This window comes from Anarhichas minor, unplaced genomic scaffold (genome assembly GCF_050575085.1).
Source record: "Anarhichas minor isolate MPS153535 unplaced genomic scaffold, ASM5057508v1 ptg000058l, whole genome shotgun sequence".
NCBI lineage: Eukaryota > Metazoa > Chordata > Actinopteri > Perciformes > Anarhichadidae > Anarhichas > Anarhichas minor.
The window spans coordinates 11428693-11456596 of NW_027466504.1; the positions used below are offsets into that span (position 1 = coordinate 11428693).

General features: G+C 38.5%; 1 protein-coding gene across 1 annotated transcript in view; it reads left to right on the plus strand.

Moving 5' to 3' along the window:
* Positions 1–27904, plus strand: part of eys (eyes shut homolog) — a 136655-nt gene that overhangs the window by 9388 nt on the left and 99363 nt on the right. Inside the window, exons 7-20 of the mRNA XM_076076668.1 lie at positions 4214–4318; positions 7286–7425; positions 9088–9251; positions 9407–9660; positions 11231–11335; positions 14873–14995; positions 16970–17083; positions 19061–19183; positions 19900–20013; positions 20799–21032; positions 22047–22169; positions 22274–22387; positions 25992–26105; positions 26848–26961. Coding sequence (XP_075932783.1) covers positions 4214–4318; positions 7286–7425; positions 9088–9251; positions 9407–9660; positions 11231–11335; positions 14873–14995; positions 16970–17083; positions 19061–19183; positions 19900–20013; positions 20799–21032; positions 22047–22169; positions 22274–22387; positions 25992–26105; positions 26848–26961 — 1941 coding nt within the window. The remainder of the gene's footprint in view (positions 1–4213; positions 4319–7285; positions 7426–9087; positions 9252–9406; positions 9661–11230; positions 11336–14872; positions 14996–16969; positions 17084–19060; positions 19184–19899; positions 20014–20798; positions 21033–22046; positions 22170–22273; positions 22388–25991; positions 26106–26847; positions 26962–27904) is intronic.

Consider the following 27904-nt stretch of genomic DNA (forward strand, 5'->3'; position numbering starts at 1 on the left):
CTGGCAGGGGTCCATTCAAATGTTATGTTATATAAAGTGTTTCACTGCCGCCTTGGTGTTACAAAAAACACCGTATTATATAAAAAGACACAACACTTTTGTTGTTGTGTGGGCGACTGTGGCTAAGTGGATAGCAGGGCCGTCTTTCAATCAGAGGGTCGGCGGTTCATTCCCCGGCTCCGGCTCTGCTAGTCACATGTCGATGTGTCCTTGAGCAAGACACTTAACCCCAAGAATTGCTCCCGTAGTTGTGCCTACGGTGTAGAAATGTGATAGACTCTGAATTGTAAGTCGCTTTGGATAAAAGCGTCTGCTAAATGACTGTAATGTAATGTTTGAGAGATGAGTTCTTCCAACAAAAATAGAGACGATTATGGGGTGTATGAGTAGACTGAGTTACACATCAAATCAGCTTAAAATTTGATTGGGTATCAGCAAGTATGTGAGTATATGCACTGATCCAATATCATGATATCATATCCGATTTTGAGGTATTTGAACTTTTATTCCACTACATTAATTTGATAGCTATAGCTACCTGTTACTTTGTACACTTACAATATTAATGCACAATATAAATTAACTAATAAATTATTCTAGTTATTATAGGTAACGGTACCAAGCAGTATATAAATAATTAACATTACAACGTCTTTAGCAGCTGCAATATTTGGGTTACACAATATTGCATCAATATTTATCAATGTTTAGATGGGATTGACCCATAATATGGAGCTTCATAAACTTAACAGTTTCATGATCAGATCATCAGTGCAACATCATGCACTCTGCAGTATCTCAACATAGACAGTGGTATAATAAACTTGTCGAGCATACATTTGTCATTAGGCCTATTAAAACATTAAAACAAACTCTAAACAGGTTTATGTCAGTCCCTGAAGTTAGTGTTTGATAATATCCAGCTGACATGAAGTAAACTTGGACAAGTTTGTTACTTAATACCACAGTAACATCTGAGAGCAGTTATTCTGAGGAAGAGAGGGTCACATGGGCTCGTTCAAAGACTTCTAATACTGTACATTGCTTGCACATGGGTCAGCAGGGCAACAGTGAGAGGGAAGGCCACTCATTCACCATCAGGTTTTGGATCAAAACTCCATGTTTTCAAACATCCGCTCTGATTAATGTCTCAAAAAACTCAATCACAGCCAGCTCAAAGGCTGCTACTCCATAACTGACCTCTGACCTTTGACCACCCTTAAAAGGTGGGCAAGGAAAAGCAATAACCAGTGGTATACAAGTAGTTTCTGTTATTCTAAATACAAACAGAGAAGCACCAAAGCTAGCCTAGCCTACAACTAACTGCATGTCTTTGAAATGCGAATGAACTGAAAAAAAATATATTTATATTGAGTATAAATATATTAAATTATTTCAGGCTAGAAATCTGTGCTTTAAACTACAGATTTCAAGCAAAGGCCAGTTCTCTTGATGAAGCGTCTTCTTTTAAAACCTTGAAGCTTATTTACCAGTAGCCGTGCCTGCTTGACATTTCTAAGGCCAGCTAATAATTGCATTCAAGTACTCTGGCAAACTGCTTCCTAATTAGCTGCCAGCTCAGAACATGGCAGAAAGTTTTTTCAAAAAACGGGGGAAAAAGGGAGAGAGACAGAAAAAATGATGACGTTTCTATTAGACAATGAGATTTTAGGGTACAGAGCATGTCCCTTTGCATTCAAATGATTGAAGAAGTTCATAGAAACGGACAAACTCAGGTGTTATTTCCATAATAGCTGGAGACTACAAATAAGAACAAAGCTATAAATAAGATAAATGCTTCTCTGATGTTGGCTCTATGGGAGACTCATAGTTTCTCACTCACAGCTATGCCATTTTACACCATAAGAGAAGATCATGTTTGAAGTATTGCTTATCTAAACTGTCCATTATGCCCATGAAATACAATCATATATCATTAGAAACGTATCGGCATAATACAGTACAGTATGTAAACATCTATATTGATACTTAATTACATTATTTATTCTAGACGTTATTTGACAAAGCAGTGGACAGTATGGAAGAACACAGATTTTTGATCCTTGAACATTGTTTATGCTGCACAGGGTTTATGATGGCACTGCATAGTATTGTTCCTCTGTTGTCTTAATGCTTAAACAACCAGTGAATGTTGATTCTTCTTTTTTTCTTCCCCAGTGCACTCAGGTTTTGGCCTATAGCGTATTTCCCAATCCAGCCTTAAGTCCTGACACACTTACCTGTCAGTCAGATAAGCCCTTACATAGCACTACATGAACAAGATTTTTTCTCCCCTCTGTTCAAAGCTGAAATCTGTTGCCACATCGGTAATGGAAAATTGTCTGTTACACCATGGCAGGTCTTAGTGACTGATAGAATTCATCATTTTCTGGCATCTTGGGATTTTTGCTTTGGAATTTCGAGCCATGCAGCATAGAAAGGCCAATTTAATTTCAAGCTTTGCCCAGAAACCCCACTGTACTGTATCATATATCATAACTCAGGATACATTACTCATGCTCCGGGCATTCTGGTTTCATTTTGGAAGGCTTTATTTTTCACTGAACAACAACAGTTGGCATATATTCATACACACTCTGTTTTTAATTGCATAGATAATAATATAAGACTTGGAAACGCGATTACACTCAAGTGTAGAATCCACCAGAGATCCAGGAGTGCGATTAAAAGACAAATTGTGAAACCATCTGTAATTGTTCACCTGAAATGCAAAAGGTCTTTGCATTTTAACCTTAATCTGACTGACAAGAATCTATTGGCATTAAGGAACATGCAGGTAAATAATAACTCTGCACAAGAGCAAGAGGTGTTTTGCCAAAATTAAATTAAAATAACCTACAATTAATATTGACCTTCAACATCAGTGTCTTTTTTTTAAATATATATTTGATCTTTTCTAGATTTTTAAGACATTGTAGTACAAACATTTTGAAGCCTAAATCAACAACTTTTATATCATTGAAGTTTTATCAAAAAAGGCTACAATGCTACATAATTGATTTTATTCACAGCCATAAATGAGGGTAGGCGTTTTAGTAGGACACATTTGTATGATTTTCTGTCGCAGAGCATGGCATATTTCGAATATAGTGACCTGTAGCAGCTACTGTGCAGATGATATCAATCATGGTGTTTGTGCCGTAGCATGAGGTTGCCGCTGTCAAGAAGGGACTTTCACTACATGTCATTGCTGCTCCGTTATTGATGATAGGACTTTTTAAATGAATAACCTGCATTGGAAGACACCCACCCCCAAACACAGCGGTACAAGTAGTAGCTGCTGAGGCAGCTGAGCACCAAACAAATGGCATATCAAGCCACCTGCATCCCCCACCACTTCTGCTCTCTTCAGAGCTCGTTATTAAGTGTCTATTTTCTTAAGAAGAAAGTGAGTCTGTCCATCCACATATCTCTTTGTGATTCCAGGGGCTCACCACCTGAATCCTATGCATCTTATCAAAGGAATGTCTGTGATCCTATTATTGTTTCAGGAGATAAGGTGCTCAAAGTGTTGTAGGCAACTCATCAAGGAGCATTTGGGTAAATATGCGTTTTTATTTTCTGAACAAAAGTATTTAGAGAAGATTGACACCATTCTCATCTATTTGTACGCTAAATTTGAAGCTACTGCCATCAGCCAATTAGCTTAGCATAAAGATTGGATGCAGTGGAAAACAGTTAGCTCTGTTCAAAGATTAAAAATAATCTGTGTACCAACACCTGCCTGGCAACATCTCAGTGATGGCAAGTCTGTATTTGCAGTCAAGAAACAATCCGGCATCTTACCCTTGTAAACTTGTTGTTTTTACACTTGCACCAATTAAACACATGTGATTTAGTGCACTTAACAGTTGTTGGTAGGCAGATTTCTTGGACAAAGTTAACTGTTTCCCCTTGCTTCTAGTCTTTATGCTAAGCTTACTCCTGAACAATTATTTGGCCATTAGACATTCCTTTAGTAAAGTGCTGTAGGGTTCAGATGGTGAAAAAACAAAGGGAGGTGTTAGAGGAAATACACCTGTTTAGACAGGCTATCCCTTTACTAAATGTGGCAAATAAATCATTTTCTTGGGATCTTCTAATGCAATGTACAGGTGATGACACATGCAATATCACTCATGAAGAGCTCTATGTGAAGATGGTAATGTCTTACAAATGCCACTAATGCAACAAATGTTGCCTCTGTTTTCAGGAACAAGCTGTGAGACTGAGGTCAACGAGTGCGACTCCAGTCCCTGTCAGCACAATGGCACATGCTCTGACTTGCTAGGACACCATGAATGCCAATGTTATGCAGGTATGTTGGGCTATTGTCAAAACTGCAGCTTTTCTATATGACATTTAAGGGGTTTCTGTAGTAGCTGTGGTATTGGACAGTGCGGTAGACCTTTTAAGCTTGTATGCAGTGGATGTGGCCTCATTGTGCATCATTTTCAACCGCTATCTGTCTCAAGGTCCGATTCACAAAAACGAATGATATTACAGCAGAAACACACCCCTTAACTTTTTACAGCTAAGTGCTGTTTGTTGCGTTTGATTGCAATTATCCATGTGGAAAAGCATAAATGCGCTTGAGGCCAATGCGTCAGTTGTGAGGGGGGAGAGCCAGAGGTCTTGTCAGGAGGTGATTGTCAGAGTGCCACTTCCATCCAAACCTCCTGAAGGCAATTGAAAACAAATGGGAAACATAAGAAGTGTTAAGAGAGAGGCAAGGGAAAGTGATAGCCCAGGATTTGGTAAAGCAGGAAGAGGGTAGTAATATTTACCTATTTTTTATAATTTGTTTGTCATGGTATCTTGTCACTACATCTTAAAATTAATGGATTTGAGCAGACAACCCTGACAAATGAGCTTCAGTTATAACCAACTTTCTGGAGATGCTGATAATTTCACTATAACTGCATGTGACTATCAGCGTTGTTATTTGTGAATTGGACTGTTTTTGCACATTAATGCTCATTTACATAGAGAGGGGCCAATTTTGCGCCAAATGTTTTGCATATTACCTGATTTATATACATGCAAATAGCACAGGACCACCGAGATGCTCTTTGCTTGGCAGCCCGGGAGGAGGTGCTTTTTCACCCTTTACCGCTGAAAATCCGTGCAATGCTTTTGTGAATTCGCCCCTCAGTGTACACCAAAAACCGAAGGTGATTAGCCATTGACAGCTGGTTCCCTAGACTGTCACATCCCATCTGAGGAAGTTAAGTCTTAAGAAGTCAACACGATTCAGATTATCACATGTATCTAATGTAATTTCTTTTTTTTAATCTATTCTTTTTATTTAATTTTTTTTCATTTAATTGATATATTTGAAATTATTATATTTTTGCTACTTTCCAATATGTTAGAATAAAGCACCCAAATGCCTTTTATTATGAAACTACAAGCCGTTATAAAATGGCCCTACTCTCTTTGATCACAACATGCTCCATTGTGCAGAGTAGAAAACACAGCCTGGGTCTTCCTCTCATTATTCACAGTATCAGTTTGCAGCTTTGGTCTGCGATGCCTGGACACAGACAGAAAAACAAAGTCATACCTACAGGGAATTTAGAGTTTCCAGTTCACTTAACTGGCATGTCTTTGAACCTAAGGAGGAAACCTTTGCAAACTCTTCCAAAGGCCAGCCGGTTAGAACACAGCAATGAGCAATGCAATCATATCACAGATGTCAAAAGAGCTGAAAATGAGAAAGCTAACATTAAGACCTCTTACTTTAAATCTTTAAATTATTCGTGCTTTATAAACAAACAGGAGAAAGTAGGCCAAAAAACAATTCACAAAGAGAGCTCTCTTTATATCCGCTGGGTCGGTGATCATATATGTTCATTCTTTGATCAGCAATTAAAAAGAAATTGAATTGTGTACATGACCATTTATACAACTAAAGTATTTGTGTTTTTCTTTTTCTTTTAACTCCAATACACCAGATTTGTTGTGACTCTCCCTTGTGCTTTTTGGGTGAGCATCTATGTGGAAATCTGGCTGTGATGTTAGAGGAATGGAGGGGTGGGCTGATGGCTGTGTAATTCGGGTTATCAAGTAGGAACCTCCCATCACAAATGTCAAGTTGAAATAGACCCACGACACCCCGGAAGGCTCAACAGTTATACAACTGCTCAGAGCACCAATCATGACTGGACTCTGTATTTAGGAACCTGTTTCACAAATCTACCGGTGACGACAGTATTTGCATTCTTACTATTAATATCTACGAACAGCCTAAGACAATTGTAGAGTAAGTAGAAAGTGATGTTTGACACTGATATTTGCTGTATCTCCCTTTTTCAAACACCAGATGGATAGCCATACTTTGCACACAAGCTCGTGCCTTTTCTTTTCAGGCCAAGCCATCGGTTGCTCTTTCCCAGCTGTCTCTGAAGCTGCCTTTGCAGCCTCCCGTAATCCCTGATCATGAATCCCTAACTCTCTAAGTAAACTGGTACTAGATGTGGCCACAGATCCATGGTAAGAAAATTCCACAGGGCACTCCCTGGCTTTCCAGCCCTGCTACTAAATCCCATCTGTTATCTCAGTAAACCTAAGCCTCTCCCACTCGTATGCCTCATCTGCTGCATCTTCTCATGGTGAAGTGAGTTCTACAATGTAAGAAAATAGTCTGGTGAGTGCCGGACCACAGTAAGCAAAGTCTTAAGTCATGGGTGGAATTATAAGTTGCAGGACACTTTCTTTTTTCCAAGCCCCATCTGCCACAGAATATATTACCAACTCGATACTGAATGTTTGCTTAACAACAGTGCATGGATAAAGTCAAACTAATGCATAGTTCTGACTCTCCTAAAGCTTACATAATTCAGTTATGTTGGATAATGGTCCAATCAACTATCGGTTATGCCAAATGTTTCAAATTGGACATTATTTCCAATTACACCTCCTCAGTAAGGGGTTGAAAAAGACAGTGTCTGCTGTGTTACTAACCAACCATGTTTTGTCATAGATGAGAATTAGAAAAATTAGAGGGACAAGAAGAAGCACAATACGAAAGTTTAAATAATAAAACTCAGTCAAGACTTTAATTGAGACTCAAGTGAAATACAAAGTCATGGAGGCACTGTGGCACAAAGGGGCCAATCCACCAGTTGAGCCACTGTTGGCGCAATTCTGGCCCTGTCCATTAGATACATAGAAGAGCTGACCTTGTGTCCTGGTACTTTGACATTAATTAGCGATGGGTTTGCGACCCATCTGATCAAGTATTGCATAAGTTACTTTAATTGTATCAAATCTTTTCTTTCAGGTTTTCTGGGAAATAATTGTGAAGTTGACATTGATGCTTGTGCTCTACCCAACAACACATGTCCATCAAAGACTCAGTGTTTGGACCTCCCAGATGGCCTTGAATACACCTGCCGTGTACCCTGCCCTCAAAACCTTCAAGTGAGTAAAAACATCGAAATGGACTGTTTGTCCTCCTCTGCGGTTCTGTAAGTATTGCTCTTAAGTCCCATACATTTTTAAAGAGCTCCCAATCTTCTGTTTATTTCTCTTGAAGCAATTTTTATGTTTTCTCTTCAACAGGGCAGCAACATGATCACAACAGCAGGGAAGCATAACAAGCAAATTAATGAGAAGGTTTTGTGTAATCTTCTCCCCTATTTTATTTAGAGGGGTTTCGGCTCACTGTTTATTCAGCTTTGTCGCATAAGAACACAGAACTAAGATATAACTCACCAGTACGTTCACATTGATATCTAGTTGGGTGATGGTAAATTATGAATGCATTTCCAAATGACCAGTGTGACACTTTGGCTTAATAAATTAATCAAACCACAAATACAATTACATTACAAGGCACAGTCTGTTATGGGCTAAAACTCTCATATGATAAGTAAGGCAGTAGGAATATTCACAGTTATTTATAGACGCAACATTGCTGCAAACTGTCACCACAAACTGAATTACAACATTGAGGACTTAAGTAAGAGGGTATCAAATATTAATTCAGTATCGTATTCATAAAATGTGGGATAATCCTTTGTTATACACCGGGATAAAAATAAGCGTAAATCCCCCAGGAAGATTGACAGCAAATGCGATAATCCATAAACAGAGCAATCAGCTGGTGCTGAAGCTGCACAGTATGTTGGTTTTTTCTGAGAAGAAGGCTGCAATAAACGGAACCAAATACCAAATGTAGTTAAGTAACAGATGCTGACCTATGACCTGACTGTAAATACAAAATCTATTCATATTCACAGTGTAATGTATGCGTCATATTTAAATCATCAAAGCACTATTTTGTGTTCTGTTTGTATTCTGAATGTGGGAGCACATCCGCCAGATTTTTAAGCAGTCATGGTAAAAGAAGACAAAGCTGGAATTGTGTGATTGTTTGTCAGGGATTTTGCTATTGGCAAGCAGGAGGGGAGCACATTTACAGGACTGAAAAGGCCTCTGCCACCTGACGCGGATGAGTGCCACTGAAGATTTGCAATGTCTGTATTTTTTGAATGCGCGGGGTTCTTTAGGTATAGATAGATCGACCCTCTGCCTTTTACAAAAAGCTTTAAAAAACAGAGGGGCTTCTTCAAATGACAGATGGAGATGATCACTCACTGTGGAGAAAGCCTTGTGTTGGCCATCCTACAGAAATGCCATGATGCCTGCAATATACACCTTCCCACAAGCCAGCTCTTCCTCTGCCCCTTTGTTATCCTTCTATTATACACATGTACCAGCTAGCAGGCGTATCTGTTTTGTTACAAGGAACTCTTGGGAGGTTTAGCACTCAATGACCATTGATCTTGTCTTTTTAGACAGGATGTAGATGCTACGTGGAATACTGAGTGAATCCAGTATAAAGCATGGATCAGTATTCATGAGAATGCCATGTGGCTGGAATGAAGCTCATTTTCATGCAGCCGGGAGCAAGAAATTAGTTTGGGTTGCATTGTAAAATAGTGATTGTATTTTTTTTAGCAGAATGGTTGCAGTCTAATCGAAAATATTACCATGTAAGATGAAGCTATCTCTTTTTTTGCACATGAGGCAGCATATGTCATGACATATGTATCTAACGGAGCCGTCTTCTTTCAACAGCCATGTGCCAACGGAGGACGCTGTGTGTTGAATGACGCCAGTAGTTACACTTGCATCTGTACACCTGGTTGGTCTGGTCAGAACTGCCGTATAAATGTCAATGATTGTGTTCAACATTGGTGTCAAAATGGAGCCACTTGTGGGGATGAGATTGATGGTTACAGGTGAGCCTTCAAATCTGGATTGCCTTCGGGCCATTCAGGCACCGGAATGTCAATGATTGTAAAAGCGGTGACATTTACTGTTCTTTTCCTTCAGGGTTGAAAGAATTCTTCTACCTCTATACATTATTAAGAAATTCTCTTTAATCTGTTGCTAGCTGCCTTTGTCCCAGAGGATACACAGGCGTCTACTGCGAAGAGGATATTGATTACTGTGTTGGCCATCGCTGCTCCGAACATGGCGTTTGCCTGGACCTGCAGTATAACTTCACCTGTCGCTGCATGCTTGGATTTGAAGGGTCGCTCTGTGAACTGGAAACAAATGAGTGCAACAGCTTCCCCTGCGCAAGCGGCGCCACCTGTGTGGACCTAATCAGTGATTATCGGTGCCGCTGTCCCCCAGGGTTTGAGGGTATGAGACCATCTGATGCCAATGTGAGCCTATTTGCAGCCATTAGTATGGCCAGCCACAGGAATTTCAGGTTTTAGAGCAGGTTTTATTGTTTGAAATATACAGATTTTACACAGAAAGTTCATCAGAATGTGCTCGGCATTATTCAACAATAGGTATAGTTTTCTCATTGAAATTTGATATATATCAGTGGTGAGGGCGAATATGCAAGTTGAGTTCTGTACATATAATGGGAGTAGATGGAATACATAGAAATGATTGATTTAAGACACATACTGTAGCAACAGTTTCTTAATCGTCAAAATGCGTATTGCTTGTATTGGGAAAGCAATCTCCTTTTTGTAAATCACTATGCTTTAGAATGAGTTTTATAGTGATATAAAAATCATGTCTTTGCCCATTTTCATTGCAGTAATGAATGTAGGAGAAATACGATTCACTTGTACAACTGAAACGTTATTTAGAATGAAATCACCTGCTAAAACGTGTAGCTTGAAGGTATGCATTCATTCATCACTGTTAATAAAAATGCCACTTTTTATGATATTTATACAACATCTGTGCCGTGCTCAGCAGATGTTTTTAAGGCAAAATTGACTCAGTTAGTTACTTTTTACAATTAATGTCATGTTTATGTTAAAACAGGCAGATTCAATACTATAAAAATGTCTACTTTATTATATTTAGTTACGCCAAAATCAAATAAGTTGTGAGTTAGATAATGTACATTTAAAATATTCTGTCTATTTCTTAGACATTGGGCATAATGTGATATTACTGTGACTGTTGATATTACCAATTTTGCCCATGTGGTGAAAATGTCTAAATTGAACAGCGGTGCAGTAATGTGTAAGCAGCTGAATTAATTATGGTTGGCTGGCATTACTATCTGGCTTAGTATCATAGAGTCAAAGTACAAAGTGTGTCTTGTACAATATATTTTTGCTGGAGGTACAGTCAGCAGCTACCTTAATTATGCAAGTATCTTATAATATGTGATTAACAAAGCCCTTGCCAGTGTGTGGGGTCATGATGGCAAAACTACAATTACCTTAGGTGTGGAAGGCAGTGCCTGACGATGTCAGGCTGTTTATTCTCTGTGAGCTCTCCGGCTCATAGAGAAATAAGAGGTCTGAAATATCGCCAGAGGCCAGGCCTAGTGCAGCATTCAATTTGTCAGTAAAATCTGGAATCAATTTTGTGTCTAACTCTTGCCCAGAGGATAAAAAATTGAGGCTACACCATTTCTGCATACATACAAGCTGCAACATGCTGAACGCACAATCATTCAATCACATTTTGAGCCAGTACGTAGAACCAGAGGCAATCAGCCGCCTCGTGAAGTAAAATCCTGTCACCATTAAACCAGGTGCCGCTCAATGTTGGGAAATAAACAAAAATGTGTGCTGAATAAGTTCTGGATGTATCTAATATTGATCTTCACATACTAGTTAAGCTTCACACCTTCAATAAGCATGAAATGTCCACGGTGGCAGCAAAACGTGTTGTAGAAACACATTTTAAGCTGTGGCATTACGTAGAGTTTATTTGTCTCTCTTCTTTCCTGCAGGAAGGACCTGCTCTGAGAATGTAAATGATTGCTGGTCGCAGCCTTGTCTAAATGGAGGCTCGTGCATGGATCTGATAAATGATTACATTTGTCGTTGTCCTCTTGGTAAGTACCAACTACTTGTGTATTATTGAGCATGTTTACAAAAATATCATGCCGTTAATTTTCTGTATACTGTACCTTGGGAATATGTGGAAAGTTTATTTCTCACGTATTTACATACAAATTTGTTTACTCTGATCATTTTTCAATTTGTTTTCAAGGTGTGCTTGTAAAGATAGCAAAGACAGCAATTATCAGGTACACACGTTTGAATGCAGGCGAGAAACCAGTTAAAATCGGCATCTTAAAATGCTTTACACAACGCAAATAGAAAGTTTTCTATCTTGCTAAGCATTAATGCATGTAAACATGACGTAACGGATCAAACAGAGATTTGATTTTCAGCATTGTCCTTTGACAAATAAAAATAGATTTATGTTACTTGATTAGACATTTTATAACACATGTTCCAGACAGGATCCACAATCAGTCCATAAGAGAGGGCGGTGTTGCATTCCTCAGTGTGCTGCTGATTTTACTACGCCCTCTGGTAATAAAATACTTAATCACTGCTTGATTGCACAAGTCAGAATGTCACAGTCCAATGTCACATTCAGTAGTAAACAGCCACAGTCCACAGAACAGGATTTACAGACAAATATTTGACAAATAAAATCCACAAAACATAGGTGTTGACGGGAGACAAAATACACTCGGTCAATGGGTGGGTTTGGCTAAATAATATTCTCAATATATTCCACAAAGGTAGAACCACTGCATGGTTTATGCTGGATATTTCACATTTGTATTCTTTTGAAAGTCTATTCTCCTACTTTAGTTGTTTGAGTATAACGTAGTGAAACAATATCACCACTGTTGTGTTGTCCGTGCACATCTTGTTTTAGTTCTTTGTGCCTTTCCTCTCGGCCAAAAGTGCCTCTATTTTACTGCACAATAAATCAATTCAAATGTGGGTGAAGTCATTAAAACATTTACTGCCTTGAAACATGTGCAGCACCTGTTACATGATGTGTTTTTTATGACATTATGGACGGAGCAAATGCATCACTGTAAATAATTTTCCCATATTATTGTTTCTGCCTGTTGGCCAAATTAGATTTGGGCAAGAACAGACCACCGATGTGTCAGTAAAGCCTCCATTACTGTTTTGACTTCATTGAGAGATTTATAGACAGGTGTTACTGATCACTTTATCTTTTCTAAAAGTCAATTAGATAGATGGTCTGTCAGGTTTGCTTGCTTCACCCTACATACACACAAATCAGAATCAGATTTTACAATCCTGTGTTCTGACCAATTCCTGCCACCGTTTTATGTTTGCAACTACAGTACAGTACGTCTGTGTTGTCCAGTTGATCCATAATTATAATATAATTTGTTTTAACTGTTCTAATCCCTAAAGCTCTCAGGGATACGTTGGCCAAGGTTGCACAAGTCATCCAAATCATGTATGTTCCAAACTTATTAAAGAAAATATGAAATTTAGGATTAATGGTTAAGAAACAGTTCACACTGGGAAGGGTTGTAGTAGTTTTCTGGTGGTGCTTAAAACATCAACACATGGTTGCATTGTTTAGATTTTGACCAGAACTTGACTTTACTCCAAATTTCATTGAAATCTATATAATATTGATACGTAGTGCCTATGTAGTCAAGGCAATCCTCAAATTGTTGTGAAAAATCAACATTCCCATAAAAACACCCAGAGAAAACAAATGAAGATTCCTTGTCAGTCACCTCTTTTATTGGCATATACTATATATATGTGTATGTATAAGTATGCCATGAGTATTTCCTTTTTTTATATGGGAAAATAAATACAAACAGACATACTAAGGAGCTGAAATTCATCACTCCTTTTCCATGTCATGCTTCCTTTCTAAGCACCGATAAACGTTTGAAATGGCACAGAGACCTTCAAAAAGGGGTCTTGAGGCTAAGACTAATGTTGAGTACTACAGCACTAGTACTTACACTGCTAACTTATGCAAAGACCAAACAAAGAAGGCCAGAAACATAAGCTATTTGGTGGAGGTAATGAACTACACAAGCTAAATTTCATATCTGTACATAACCTCACAGTCTCATTTTATTTATTAAACTCACTTAGAAGTAATAACTGACTTTTGTGATTTCTATCCAAGAACATGATCTTCAGTTTTTCAGCTCAGTGAAGCAAGCAGAGCGTTGGTGATGAGAGATGACTAAATGTGCTGATGAACAGCAGTTCTCCGAGCCAAGGAATAGTTATGACCCGCGGCTGTTATCATTAACCACTGAACATGGGTATATAAGGACTTGGCTTTAATGTATTACTGTGAAGTATTAACAACACGTCGTCGTATGTCTTGTTACTATAGCACATTTTGAGATAAAGTGAAAAACATAGTTTCACTTTCTGCCTTTGTTTCTGAAGCAGAGTTGGGCTGAGCCGCTAGTAGCCGTCAGACAGAATAGGAAGTCCCATTTGGAGATGGCGACACTGTAAATGTGACATTCCTTCATGCAACATTAAGCTCAGAGTGAATTGCATGCACAATTGGTTATTAAACACTTCTGAACACTCTGTTGGAGGCAATAGCTGTCCATTAACTAGTCAAGGCAATACATAATATGATGAGAAAAGGGTAGTTGGAAGGTCGTCAAACCTTCTGGATAGACGTGTTGATGTAAAGTGCTTGGCTCTGGAAACAGGGTAGGCCTATAGAAAATGGAGACTGCTTACAACAGGACGTATATTATAGCTGCTGCCCTGTTGGTTTATTCAAGTCTTGATAAAAAGGGATTTGCGTTAGCAGTGTTTGAAATATTTCACTGCTTTGCCAGTGAGTGAGTGAGACCTACTTTGCAGACACCGACTGCACAAAGATTAATGACGGTGATATGGGTGCATTTTCCCTGTTTAGAGGCTTGTAGTTCGGAGAGGTTTTTTTGATTAGAATAAGATTTTTAAATATTTTGCTGGTAAAAACTCACAAATAGTCTGTGACTCCATAAAGTAAATCTCCTAACCTTTTGTGAATGTAACAATTAAATGCACTTCTTTTATTTTTTAAATCATCGCCATTATCTAATGGCCACGGGTTGAAGCGTGTGATGTCAGTGAAAAAAACACTAATCTATTTTAGGATTCTCCCTTTAAGTCATCTATATTTGTACAAACACGTGTAATGAGTATCAGTCACACCATCTGTCTGTGCTTTATTTACAACAATAGATATTGACATGGGTATCTATCAGTGGCATGCAGACCTGCATTTGGTGGGGCAGATAAATGTGATATAGATCAGTTTGCTAGGGTGGGTCTCTGTCGATGATTCACCCAATTAGCATACTGCATAGCAGGTAGATTGCGAGGGGAAGAATCAATACCCCCATTAATGCACCAGAGAAAAGGTGTCTATCTTGAATAAAACATACAGCTACATATATATATATATATATATATATATATATATACATATGTGTTGCGTAGTGTGTGTTCCTGTTGTTTTATGAATTCAGACCTCCTTGTTTATTTCCCAAGGTTTGGCTGATTCTGAATTTCCTTCTCCATTGTTAACTCAATTTTCATTGCAGGGTTCAAGGGGAAAGATTGCTCGGTGGACATTGACCTTTGCTCGTTTGGACTGTGCAGTGAGCATACATTAATATGCGCTGAGACCAAGGGTGGACAGAATGTCTCTTGCACATGTGAAAGAGGTGAGCAAGACCTTTAACAGGTGTTGTATTTGTCACGCAGCTATATTAGCACGTGGAAAATAATGCATTTTCTCAGGCTTCAAGGTCAATTTACTAAAAGGAATATGTCGCTGTACAGAAAATACTGCTGATTCAGGTAGTGTTTTAGTAGCTATTGATCAAAAAGTAGATTGTTCTCTTTTTTTTGTTTTATCAGATCAAGACTGCACAAGAGCCCTTCTCGTGTTCTCTTACTAGACCATGCATTAAAACTTGCGCATAACGTTTTTACACCTTCATAACCATATGATAATCGTACGCAGATTAGTTTCACAGCTCCTGCAGGAAATAAACAATTTTGTTTGTGTGTCAGTCAAGTCCTGCTGATTCCCCTCCATGCTGATGACTGTTATCACAGCTGTAGCTGCCAGCAGTGACAGGGATAACACAGGAGGAAGAGGGAGAGGCTTGACCTGTCAGATACGCTGAGGCTTGCCAGGGGTATAACCAGGCTGCAGACTCTTACAAGTCAAGGATATGTGTGAAGTAAGTGACAGAGTGCCAGTATAGTACGGTGTGTACATGCATCGGAAACCATGCGGCTTATTCCTGGATACAGTTACGGTACTAGAAATGAAAAAATGAAAAATCCAGCCAAACCAATCATAATTCAGTCAACTCTACACCGGCTCTGCTATCTCCTTTCAAATGAATGGCTATTACATAGAAGTTCATGTAACCCAATCAATAACCCTAACTTCATTACTCCTGTTGCACTTATGCTCGGCAGACGTCAAAGTGAAGGATTGTGAGTGATTTCTTATGTAAATGAAAGCAACCTGCGGCGCGCTGCTCTCCCCTGATCACTTCTCAAGGGCACACTGCGAGATGCTGTCATGTCTAGATGTTTCAGGTCGGCAGTCTTGGCATCCGTATTATCCAATATTGCCAACCTAATGTGTTGCAAAGCATGTTACACATACCCTCCCTCGCTATACTGTGTACCACATGTTGTCAACTTCTTGACCTAGTATTTACTGCTCACACTAAACTATATTCTTGAACTGAGAATGTTTGATGAACTCACGATAGTGGATTTTGATTCTGTGTGTAAAAAAAAAAGAAAAGGAAATACACTACTGGCTTGTTGTTGAAGAGCAGAGAGCAGAGTTTTTGGTTTTTTGACATCAGTATATTTTTGTTTTGCATTAGCATTCATTTCACAGGAACAACTTTTCAGTGCAAGACTTATTTTTTGCCATAAAATTATTTGAGCTCCGAAAGCCTGTTGTTTCATCAAGACCCACACTTCGCATTCGACAGTTTTTGTGATGTTTTTGCAGCAGTTGTTGTTTGATTGTTCTTGTTTTTATGTAACCCTGCAGTGTTGTTTCGGAGGGGAAACGGCTTATTCTGACTGTTCTTTTATATTCGTTTTTCCACATTTATAATTGTGAAGAGCATCTTAGGACCCTTATGCTCTGTTTAGTCCTTGCCTGACTGTGTGAAGCACATAACAAATACTCTATGCTAGATAAGTGTGAGGTTAACCCACTAACAGCCTGTGTAGCACCAGCAATAATGTTCCTTAAACACTGACATGTTTCTTCTCTTTAATTGTGTGTGTGTGTGTGTGTGAGAGAGAGAGTGTGGAGAGAGTGTGTGGAGCGAGTGCGTTTACACATGTGCGCTGATGCATGTTATTTGTTTCATGTGGTTCCCTTTGTGTATAGATTGACTTTGATCTTAAAAATCACTGGATTTGGCTTGTTTAATGCAATAAATCAGAAGGGCAATGACTGGCTCTTATTAAACATGATTAAATGATCCAGTGAGCTGAGTCCGCATGTGCCCAGCAAGCTCTTTGAATCAATACAAGCTTTGAATACCAGCTTTTGTTTGTGAAGACAAAGTCATGCTGATCCTAATTGGCTGAGGAATTAAACCAGGCAAAAAAGGATTCCAATAACAGTGTTTTTTTTACATATGCTGCAGGGTTTGAAGGGTCATTTTGTGAAATAAATCTCAACGAGTGTGAGTCAAAGCCCTGCCAGAACGGTGGAATTTGTGGTGACGGCAATGACCTGTATCAGTGCTTCTGCTCAGAGGGTAAGTTGCAATGCAATTAGATGCCCAAATAGTTGAGGCAATACGATTATGTGGCTAATTCAGACCTTCGTTGGTGTGCAACCAACCAGTTTCAGTCCTGGAGTTATGACTCTGGCTTTCATGAAAAAGCCACTCAAAAACACTTTTGCACTCGGTCTATCTCAATTCCGTTGTTTGGTGGTCTATTTGTTTTTCCTGTGTATAAATAAATGGAGATAAAAAGACGTTGATTGAACCCATTTAAGTATCCAGTAACAAAGGCAGCTACAACTCATCCACTTGTACTACCTAGGTAAATAAATCCTAGATAAACTGAATAACCAGTACAAACTTCATAAGGCCTCTCATTGCAGTTTATTTTTCAGATTTTGAGCACCAGTACCATTTTTCCATTTCTCTCAATATTTACTGTAAAAATAATCAAGGAAGCCTGCTTTGTCCCAAAGACTCCAGTCTCAAATGGTTTACAGAGTAAAGAGAAAATAGAGAAAGAGAAAATATGCCAGTTGCCTTATTAGAGTTTGTTCATATCTATTTTATTTTTTGGAATAAAAAAAAAAAGACATCTTGCCTCTCCGATTATTGTGATAATGGACTTATCATTTCAACACTAGAAATGTGACATTTTTCAAACTAATGGCTTTAACAATATCAATTCAAGAACTGGAACATCATTCCTCAGACTCCCCTGCTAAAAAAATATCCTAAGTATATCAGAACTATCAGGAAACAGACTACTACTTGCACATTACTTTCCTTACAAACGATTTCTTATCTGCAGACTCAGTTTAGGGCAATATGTCCTGAAGAGAAACATAGATAACTACCCTCTTTTAGTTGGGTACAAGGATTTAACCCTTTTTCCACAACTGGAAGTTGTTCCCTTATCTTCTTTTTTGCCCTCAATGTGACAGCAATAAAAAAAACGGATCTTAATTTATTTACCTTTACAGCCATAGAAGGTTGAGAGTCAAGAAAAACGTGTCCTAACCAAACCCAACTGGTGATTCTGCTGATTAGCACGCTTTCCCCAAAAGAGCAGGGACTAATCAGTGAAGTCATTTGTTGTAGTGTTTGCTTGGAATGATTACCTGTACACTATCAACAAAAGGTTTTTTGTAGCATTTGATGTTGATTGCTTCCTGTATTCATGATGTTTTCTAATTACACATTTTGTCACGTCTCGTGGCTTTCAGTTCAATACCCGTAAGGTTAACAGATATTTGCTTTACATTTTCTCCGATCACATAAAATCATTCCATCAGAAATTGCCGCTCGCATCATTAGAGTACGAAGGAATAAATCTCAGCAATTTTTTCCGATAATTTCCTGGTCCGGTTGACATCTTATCTGCGAAACATACCTCTGATTAAACCGTGATTGCGGGTGAAGCCTGTTATGCATTTTTAATGAAGTCAGGATAATTGTCAAATTTTATGACATGGAGAGAGGTGGAGATTGGTTCCATGGTCAGTTTGAGAAATGATGAGAATTTGACCTGCACCGATGGTGCTGATAGCCAAGCATTAGTCATGGGCCTCCTGTAGCTGCAGTGTGTGACAGTGCTAATGATAGTCATTTTGTAGCGTGACCATGCAGTGGAATATATTTCTGGGGGACTAAAATGTCAGAAATTGGCAGCTCTCACTTTTACTTCACGACTTTAACCTTTGTTTTTTTAAATATATCAAATATGCTAATGTTACTTGGAGTTAAACATTCGCCATGAAAATAATGTCACAAACAGTATGACAAAATCTAATTTAATTTCTCAAATAAAGGCTGTGGTGCAATCTACTCTCCATATTATGTACATGTTTTCTTGTCATCGGCTTGCATTGAAAAGTAATTTAAAACCTCAGCAATGAAACAGCAATAAATTGCTTTTGGGTGCAATTTGACACTAATTATTGTCTTTTCATGTCTGGTGTTTACTGATATTCACTGATGAGATTTCTCTTTCTCTCTTCATACCAGGGTTTGGGGGGTTGAACTGTGAAATCAACGATGATGAATGTGTCCATGGATACTGCGCCAATAATTCCACATGTATCGACTTGGTTGCAGACTATGAGTGCATCTGTCCCTCAGGCTTTGCTGGTGAGTTATCTGAGGCATCATTTTCGTAGTTTAGACTTTAATGAACATAGTGCAGATTGATGACGCTTCAGTAGTGATAACCATCAAACTGGTCGAACGTGAGAGCTCATTCACAAAATCCAGTATGACCACAGCTGATTGAGTATAAATATATCTTTGTTTCTCCTCTTGTAGAAGATTGTATAGGATAAAGTATTTTTCCAAAGACGATATATTGGTTACCATAATGTATCAAAGGTGCTGTTTATCTTACATATACAGTAATACTGACACAAGTTAACAGAATACTGATCTGTACATTAACAACTATGTTTATTTTGTCTACAGTTTGTTGTGTGAATGGAACTTTTGTTGTATCCGTCATTTCTCACGCAGTAGTAGCAAGGGAATTGTGTTCATATTTGTGTACTGTGACAGTGTAAGCAGGCATAAGCCTAGACTAAATAAAGTGTGTGTGCCTTTGGCTGTTGTAAGAAACTGCAGTGGGACAAAGATATGGCAGTTATACTGTAGTATCACTCCGACTGGCTCCATTACCAAACACACACACCTCACATCACGCTGGTTCCTCACGTTAATGGTTGTCACCCTCTGGAGTCAAACTCATTTGTAGGACGGGATATTGAGGTGTGTCATTATGTTGGTGATGAGCTCATTTTTCTTAGTGTGTGTTCATTTTCATAGCGCTCGATTAACAATCTTTATCTACCTCTCAGGAAAGAATTGCTCCACGTCCGTCTCCTCATGTGCATCAGATGTTGAGTTCTGCAGAAATGGAGGAACCTGCTCCTACAACTCAGCTGGGGAAATACAATGCATTTGCCCTGCAGGTATTGAAGCACATTTATGAAGTTGATTGGTTGTGAATTTGTTAAGCTCAATTTGTGTTGTGATATATAAATCAAGCTTGTCAGAATCAGAAATCCGGTTTATTGCCAAGTAAGTTTTAAACTACAAGGACTTTGCATCGGTGTACTGGTGCATAGCATAAACATAATAAGGTAAACATAGTAAGAGAAAGTATATTATGTACAAAAATCAAGAAACATGAATATAGAATAGAAGAAAATTACAATAAGAATACAAATTGCTATAGTTGTTACTACAGTAACTCTATATAGAAATGCAGACATGCAATATCAATGCAACATGCAATGCTCTAAGCTGTATAATCATTATAACCTCAGTGTGTCTTCTGCTCTTCTTGGTTTATTTTACATCAATCCCTCTCGTTTAAACTCAGCCCTTAAAGCATGTGAAAATGTATTCGTGTTGTTGACTACTGTTGTTGTTGGTATCACCAAAACAGCGGGAACCTCTAAGTGAATACCATTAGAAAGCATGTGTACAAATCTGCAAATTAGTTACATTTGGTGAAAAAAAAAAAACATATCACAGTAGTTTTACTTTGTGTACTGTTGCTGAAATCCCTCGTTGGTTTTAGTGCTTCGGGCTCATGCTGGATAAAATTTGTAAATCAGCAGAGAGGAAAAACACTGGCAACGACGGCATTACGTGGAATCACAATCCCTGATGTCTGCCAGACGTGGGAAGTCAGGAGGATACTGTACATAGCTCCGCACATCAATCACTACTTTGATCCCTCTTCTTACAGGATACCATGGCAATGAATGCTCCTCATCTGTGAACCAATGCGTGTCAAATCCTTGCAACCCTGAGGGGACTCTCCTCTGTGAAGAGCTGGCAAATACTTATCAATGTGTGTGTCACCATGAGTACTCTGGGCCGCACTGCGAAACACCTATAAACCACTGTGTTGATGGCCTGTGTCTACACGGTTCAGCATGTGTGAATCTATCAAAAGGGTTCAAGTGTGATTGTTTACCAGGTAGGTTCTCCATCCGGCAGCAGCTCGCCTGAAATGGAGGTAATTCCTCGAATGAAACATGTATATAGCACACTTACTCTTTGGTTTGATGCTTTCGCTTGTTCACCTTCCTCCTCTGTGGGAGTCTAATCTCTTTTGCCTTAAGCAACAACACCAAGCAGCCTATGAAATGTGTAAGTCCGGCCTCAGTTCATCAGGTTGTGAGCCGACTTCAAAGCAGTGATGATACTTGGAAAGTATGTTTTTCCTCTTAGGATCCAAACTCATATTTTATCAAAGGAATTGTTAGTTATGAAATGATTTGATGGTAGTGGATTGCATGAGGTAATAATCACATTGTATCACTTGAAAAATGAGTCCAATTCCAATCCAAGTCTAATTAATCATTCCATTTGTTACAGTAATTACGAGGTATAGGTAAATTAGGTAATTATAAATAAGTAAAAGTAAATAGCTTAGCATTCTAGTAATTTTCTTTCAGTAAATGCAGTAAATGCAGTAAATACTTGCTGATTAGTGTGCAAAATGTCAACATTATAAACATCTAATCATTTCACTTATTTGGTAGCATTCTTCTTCTTCCCTGTTTTTGTCGGTATAGTGCAACGTTACTACTTCACACATCACCGCTGCCCACTGTTTAACAGTGGAAGTAAAGTGGGCTCTTCTGCAGGTTAAAAAACAAAATGCTAACCCATTAACAAAAATATCCCTCCCCACTGGTGGTACTTACTGCTGTTTTAAAGCACCATTTTAATATTTGACAATATTACAGTGATTGTACATTTTGTCATTTACTTGAGCGCTAGAAAGAAAAGGAAAGACGGGAAGAAAATCAGCTAATCAAATCCTCATTTTTCTCTTTAATAGTTATAATTATTTATACCTGTATCACAACTAGAGATCTTTACAAGACAGTGTTACAGTACATCACATCCAAAAGGCATTGTTTTTTTAAGGGATTGTCCGCTGGAGTGGAGAAATCCTATAGAATATATTGCCCTTCCTCTGCAGGGTTAACAGGCCAGTTTTGTGAGATAAACATTGATGACTGTGAGGAAAAGCCGTGTGGAGCTCTGAGTATTTGTAAAGACGCTCTCGGTGGCTACAATTGCTTCTGTGCACCTGGATTTATTGGTAAGTGAAAGCTATCTTGAAGTTATTCTTTGTAAGTTAAAGTGACATTTTATTCACCAAAACAATGTGTCAACATGCTGTGTGCACCTTTTATGCTTTCTAAGGAAATAACTGCAAGATTGAAATGAATGAATGTCTCAGCCAGCCCTGTCAAAATGGAGGCTGCTGCATTGATGAGCTCAACTCTTTCAGCTGCCAGTGTCCTCTTGGAATCACAGGTATTTCATGCGCTTCTTACCACGGATGTGTTTGTTTGCACAACACTGCTCTAACTTTTATGCGACGAATGATGAGTACCTAGGTACCAGTGTGCTTAAACACATGGATATGTTTAGAGAGAATATACCGTATTTTCCGCACTATAAAGCGCACCGGATTATAAGGCGCACCTTCAATGAATGGCCTATTTTAGAACTGTTTTTATATATAGGGCGCACCGGATTATAAGGCGCATAGAATAGAATAGCGTCGTAAGCGTGTCTCTTGAAAGGTGCCATTTTGGGGTCTTTATACACACAAGTGGTGTTGGACTAGGAGTAAGCACAGTACCGGTGTTTACCGCGGTGCGGCTTTGTAGTTTACCAGTCGTACTGAAACATTTTGACAGAGCGCCGTGTACAACCAGTATGGATCAACCAATTAACCAATTGATCCATATATAAGGCGCTCCGGATTACAAGGCGCACTGTCGTTTTTTGAGAAAATTAAAGGCTTTTAAGTGCGCCTTATAGTGCGGAAAATACGGTAGTTATTTTTCTTGTAATGTGGTTTTTAATTTGACTTTTAGATACAGAACTTTAAATTCAGGCAAATTAGATATTTAACTGTAGACCTGTTGGTGCATCAGCATGGATCTTCAATATTACACTCAAAGATATTTATATTTTTATAACTTTATCAAATTAACTTCAAATACATTGTAGAAAATCAATTGTTGTTCATCCAGAAATCACACATTTGGTTGTTGTAACAAATGTGGTAATAATTAAAATGCAATATGTCCATTTGTCATGTAATTTGGTCTCAATAATGCAACAATATAATGTTTTCTTAAAAAGTATAATTTTGCATTGAAACTCTTCTAAGAGATATAATTACAACACAATGCCAACACAATGTAATGTGACATGTAATGGTGCAGTGGTTTGGGTTGTTTAAGTATTTTTAGCTACAGCTATCTCGTTCATGCCATACACGACTGAAATGTAGTTTACAGTCTGTGTTGATCACTTTCTTTGCTCTACTTTAATGATATAAGGACACATGCCATGCCAAACAGAACAGCTAATTCTATAGTATAAACACTGTTGCTAAATGTTGACCCCATATAAGTCTCCTAACCCTACTCGTATATTCATTTAACAGTAGGATCAGTTTGATTTAGAAGACGGCTGGATTGGATCAGATCCCAGGAAAATCAAGAGCTCTGCTGACAGCTGAATTGTAGATTAAATTAAAGTACATATATACCTTGTCGTGCTTGGTGCGTGATCTGATGAGTTTCACTCACTTTACACAATTTTACATCATCACAGCTCTCGTCCTACTTCTCCTTAAACGACAGGTGGCACTATAAATGTATTGTAGGAATAGAAATATAGACTACACTTCGGCTGTGGTTTTTAAAAATGTATGGCAACAAACAATTTCTTGATTCCATTCCATTCAAGCTCGATGCCTCTCAATAATGGAAACCTTTTATTGAAGCACAGTTACAAAGGAGCCTCAGAAATCCCATCACGGCAATATATATTTTTTTAATGTGAAGAGGGAAACGACTTTCTATCATCTCTGCTCATAGTGTGTGACAGGCGATCTGCTTAATTGTGCAGGTATCTTAGTTTAAACACATAATGATGAGATTCATCATTCATGATTTATGAGTTTTATATTCTAAAAGTAGATTTTCCAGATGCTCTTTCATTCATCAACAAAGCTACCACTCAAAAGCTCCGCTGCTCCCAGTTACATATTCTTAGGCTAAGATGTAAAGTGTATTTTTAGGGTGGTGACAGAGGAAAGGGTACGGCGTCATTAAAATCAATACCCAGTGAAAAGGGTTTATCCCCGTGGGTGCAAGAATATGTTCAGCAAATTGCACGGCATTTCTCGACTGTGGCTCAGTGGAGAGCAGGGTCGTCCTTCAATTAGAGGATTGGCGGTTTGATCCCCGGCTCCGTTAGTCGCATGTCGATGTGTCCTTGGGCAAGTAACACGCATAACCCCAAATTGCTGGTGTGTGAATATTAGTTAGTCCTGATGGGCAGGTTCCATCAGTGTGTGAACGAGGGAATGATGACATGTAGTGTGAAAGCGCTTTGAGTGGTCGGAAAGACTAGAAAAGCGCTATACGCTAAGTACAGTCCATTTACCATCTCTTAAACTATACAAAAGTACTTTTGTATTGATTGATTTTTAATGGTGAAAAGTCTTGTAGAGGTAGATCACCTCACTTTTATGACTTTCTGGATACAGGTGATTTATACTGAGAGTTAAATCATGAAAAGTCTTCAGCTTTAAGTGTCAGTTGTACCTGCTGTAAGGGGAAACTTCACTTACAATGAATGGATTTATAAAAATATTTGGATGTCCCTGGAGTCTTTCAGAGAATCTGAAGGTTTTTGGCTACATTGAGCATCAGTATCGACAATATCTCAAAGACAATTTCAGTTTCTCAACTATGAACTCATGCTAACCTTCAGGCCACATGGGAGGCGATGAGGTTATACAGTAAAACAAACCCTTTTTAGATATTTGTAGGGAAAAGAGCAGAAAACAGTACTCTGGGATTACATTGAATGTTTCTGTAATTCAAAGACATCCTCTCACTTTGACATTTCACACTATATATCAGCCTCCTCCAAAGCTTACAGCAACTTTAAATGTGTGAAATAGTGATAATGCAAAAAACATCACGTGTGCAGCAGATATCTATTTTGTAGTTACGGAGTAAACAAATTATGCAAAGCCAAGCGAATGAAGCATATAGTCTATTACAAGATCTGTTCTTTTTGTGCCACAATAGAGAAATAGATATAAGTCAGCTACAGAAAGTATGGTGTTTGAACAGAAAGATAGTTGTTTGATTTAAAACCCTTACTTGTCAAATATCCAAAACGGTGTCAAAATAACTTTGCTAGCATAACAGTAAAAATGTGTTTATTCCAAGTGTTGCAAAATATGCACACGGAATGTCAGACTGACTTAATTTTTGTGACAACTGTCTTAAAATACTGCAACTGCAATTGGTGAAGGTGTCACCAATCATCACATTTTAAACTCTCCATGAAGAGGCTTTAAGTCAAAGGCAACATATATTTTACTAAGTTGAAGGAAAGTGCAAAACTGAGCATGAGTCATACAAATCAAAGCCGCAGTATTTGATCATAAAACAAACATGAAGTAGCATAATTCAAGGTAACACAGACTTGGAACAGCTATAAAGACAATACATGATGACTATCCTGTCACCCCCCCCCCCCCCCTACATTGAAAGTATGACGTCAAACAGAATTGTCCGGCAGCAGCAACACAATCTCAACATGAACATAAAGTATGGCTACCATAACATTACAATCAAAAATACATCAACCGAATCCTTGAGCTGCAACAACACAATCAGAGATCAGCATGGACCTCATCCTGCCAGTAGGCCTAAGTATTCCTGATAGCTGAGTTTGGGAGGGTAATGGCTGTGGGGATGAATGATGAAGAGGGTGTTTCCGGGCTCTGAAGGACCGCTATAATTGTGCAGCTTATAGCCACAATTTTAGCCAGTGCATTCTTGAACCACTGACTCTTTTATATCTCATGTTTGTACAGGAAACTACTGTGAAGTCAACATAGACGAGTGCATATCCTCACCCTGCCAGCACAACGCCACATGTGTTGACCTCGTTCATGGCTATGGATGTGTCTGTATGCCTGGCTTTACAGGTTAGTGAATGTGCTTCATTTATTCGGGTCTTTGTATGTTTTAACATGAACGATAAGTCAGCAGCCATCAGACGCTCCTCTTTAAAGTGTAGAGACAAAACAGTGGTTTAATACTTGCACACATTTTGAAGTCTTAATTATTTCCCTACATGTGGCTGTTAAAAGCACAAAGACGAATAATAGAATAACTCAACTAAAACAAAGATCATGTTATTCCACCTGTAAAGGTTTCTGAATAACCGCTAACAATTCCCACAGAGCCAGATTCAGTGCATTGCAGAAAATACCACTGTGGTTGAAGTGCTGAATCTTATCATCTCAAAGAAGCTGGGTTCTCTTCCTTTTTTTAAAATCCCTATAAATAATGTTTGAAAGAAAACTTTTTTGAAAGTTCAGAATTATATCTGAAATGGAGTTCTTGCTGTGAGGATGGTGTTTGCTGTTCATACCTTGTTGCGGCACCATAGAGACCCCTCTCTGGTGTTTTAGCTGTAGTCAGCACTTAATTAAGCATTACGTTCAGCTTTCACATCATCTGTTATGGTATCAAGATCACAATCGACAAATCAAAAATAATTTACACAAGACCCTATTATTCTCGGTTAAACCCTCTCTGGGCTTAACTAACGGCAACTGCAGTGATGCGTTTTGTGATTTCAACACTGCATGTTTCAGAACAGCCAAACATTAATGCCAGCGATAGTATAACATATTTATCATTCTGTGTTCTTTTCTGTCAAAGGTACAGAGTGTGAACTTGACATTGATGAGTGTGCTTCATCTCCCTGCAAGAATGGAGCCACTTGCATTGACCAGCCTGGTAATTACTTCTGCCAATGTGTGGCTCCGTTTAAAGGTAATGAGCACTGAGGGAATGGGGACAAGAAGCAAAGTTAATTAACTCCACATACTATTATTTTCACCTGTCTGAACTCACTTCACATGTCTCAACAAAATGAGTACATCTTCATTTGCTACCTACCTGTTGGTTAAATACAAAAAAAACTTGAGTAATTACTGAGATGTAAGCTATGGTGGGTGCTTCTGCCACATGTGACAACTTTCATCATTCAGTCAGATGATCATCATCATCAGCATCATCTTGGCATATCAGTGGGAATTCAAATGTTTTGGAATGATTTGGGAGAAAGTAGATCATAGTTTACTGCAAGAAATCAACAAAACATTTGTAGTAACATATATTGTATAATACTTAACTGACAAATTTGGTGATCAGTATTTAACACAATAGGAATGTGTTAATTATTAAATTAGGATTTAATCAGTTGTTGTTGTTGTTAAGTGGATTGAAGCCGGTATAACACCACTTATACCTCCATAAACTAATGATCAAAGATAAAACATCTTAAATGACCTGATTTTTAATGATGTTTACAGCTTGTTTCCTTCCCATGTTAGTAATGACTGCAATTTTCTGAATATGATTCACATCAAACACAAGCTGTTTGTCATTGTTAGACTCTCACTGTTAACCGTTCATGTTGGAGTAGAGACTCCGCCATGCAGGAACTGTCAGTGGATACAATTCTAAAAGTGGGATTTCACAGGAGCATAAAGGGCTTCATCATTAATAAATGTGAAAAACATTCATCTAGCCAGAATCCTTCTAGACTCACTCATCCTAACAAACCAAGCAAGCGTTCAAGAAGGACCTTGGTCAAAACCCAAGCACCACGGACAGATCTAATGAGCTCATTGGCTGTGAGGTCTTCCTGGAAGGACAACAGTCAGGGCAGCACTTCACAAATCTAGGCTTTTTACAGCAGAGTGGCCAGAAG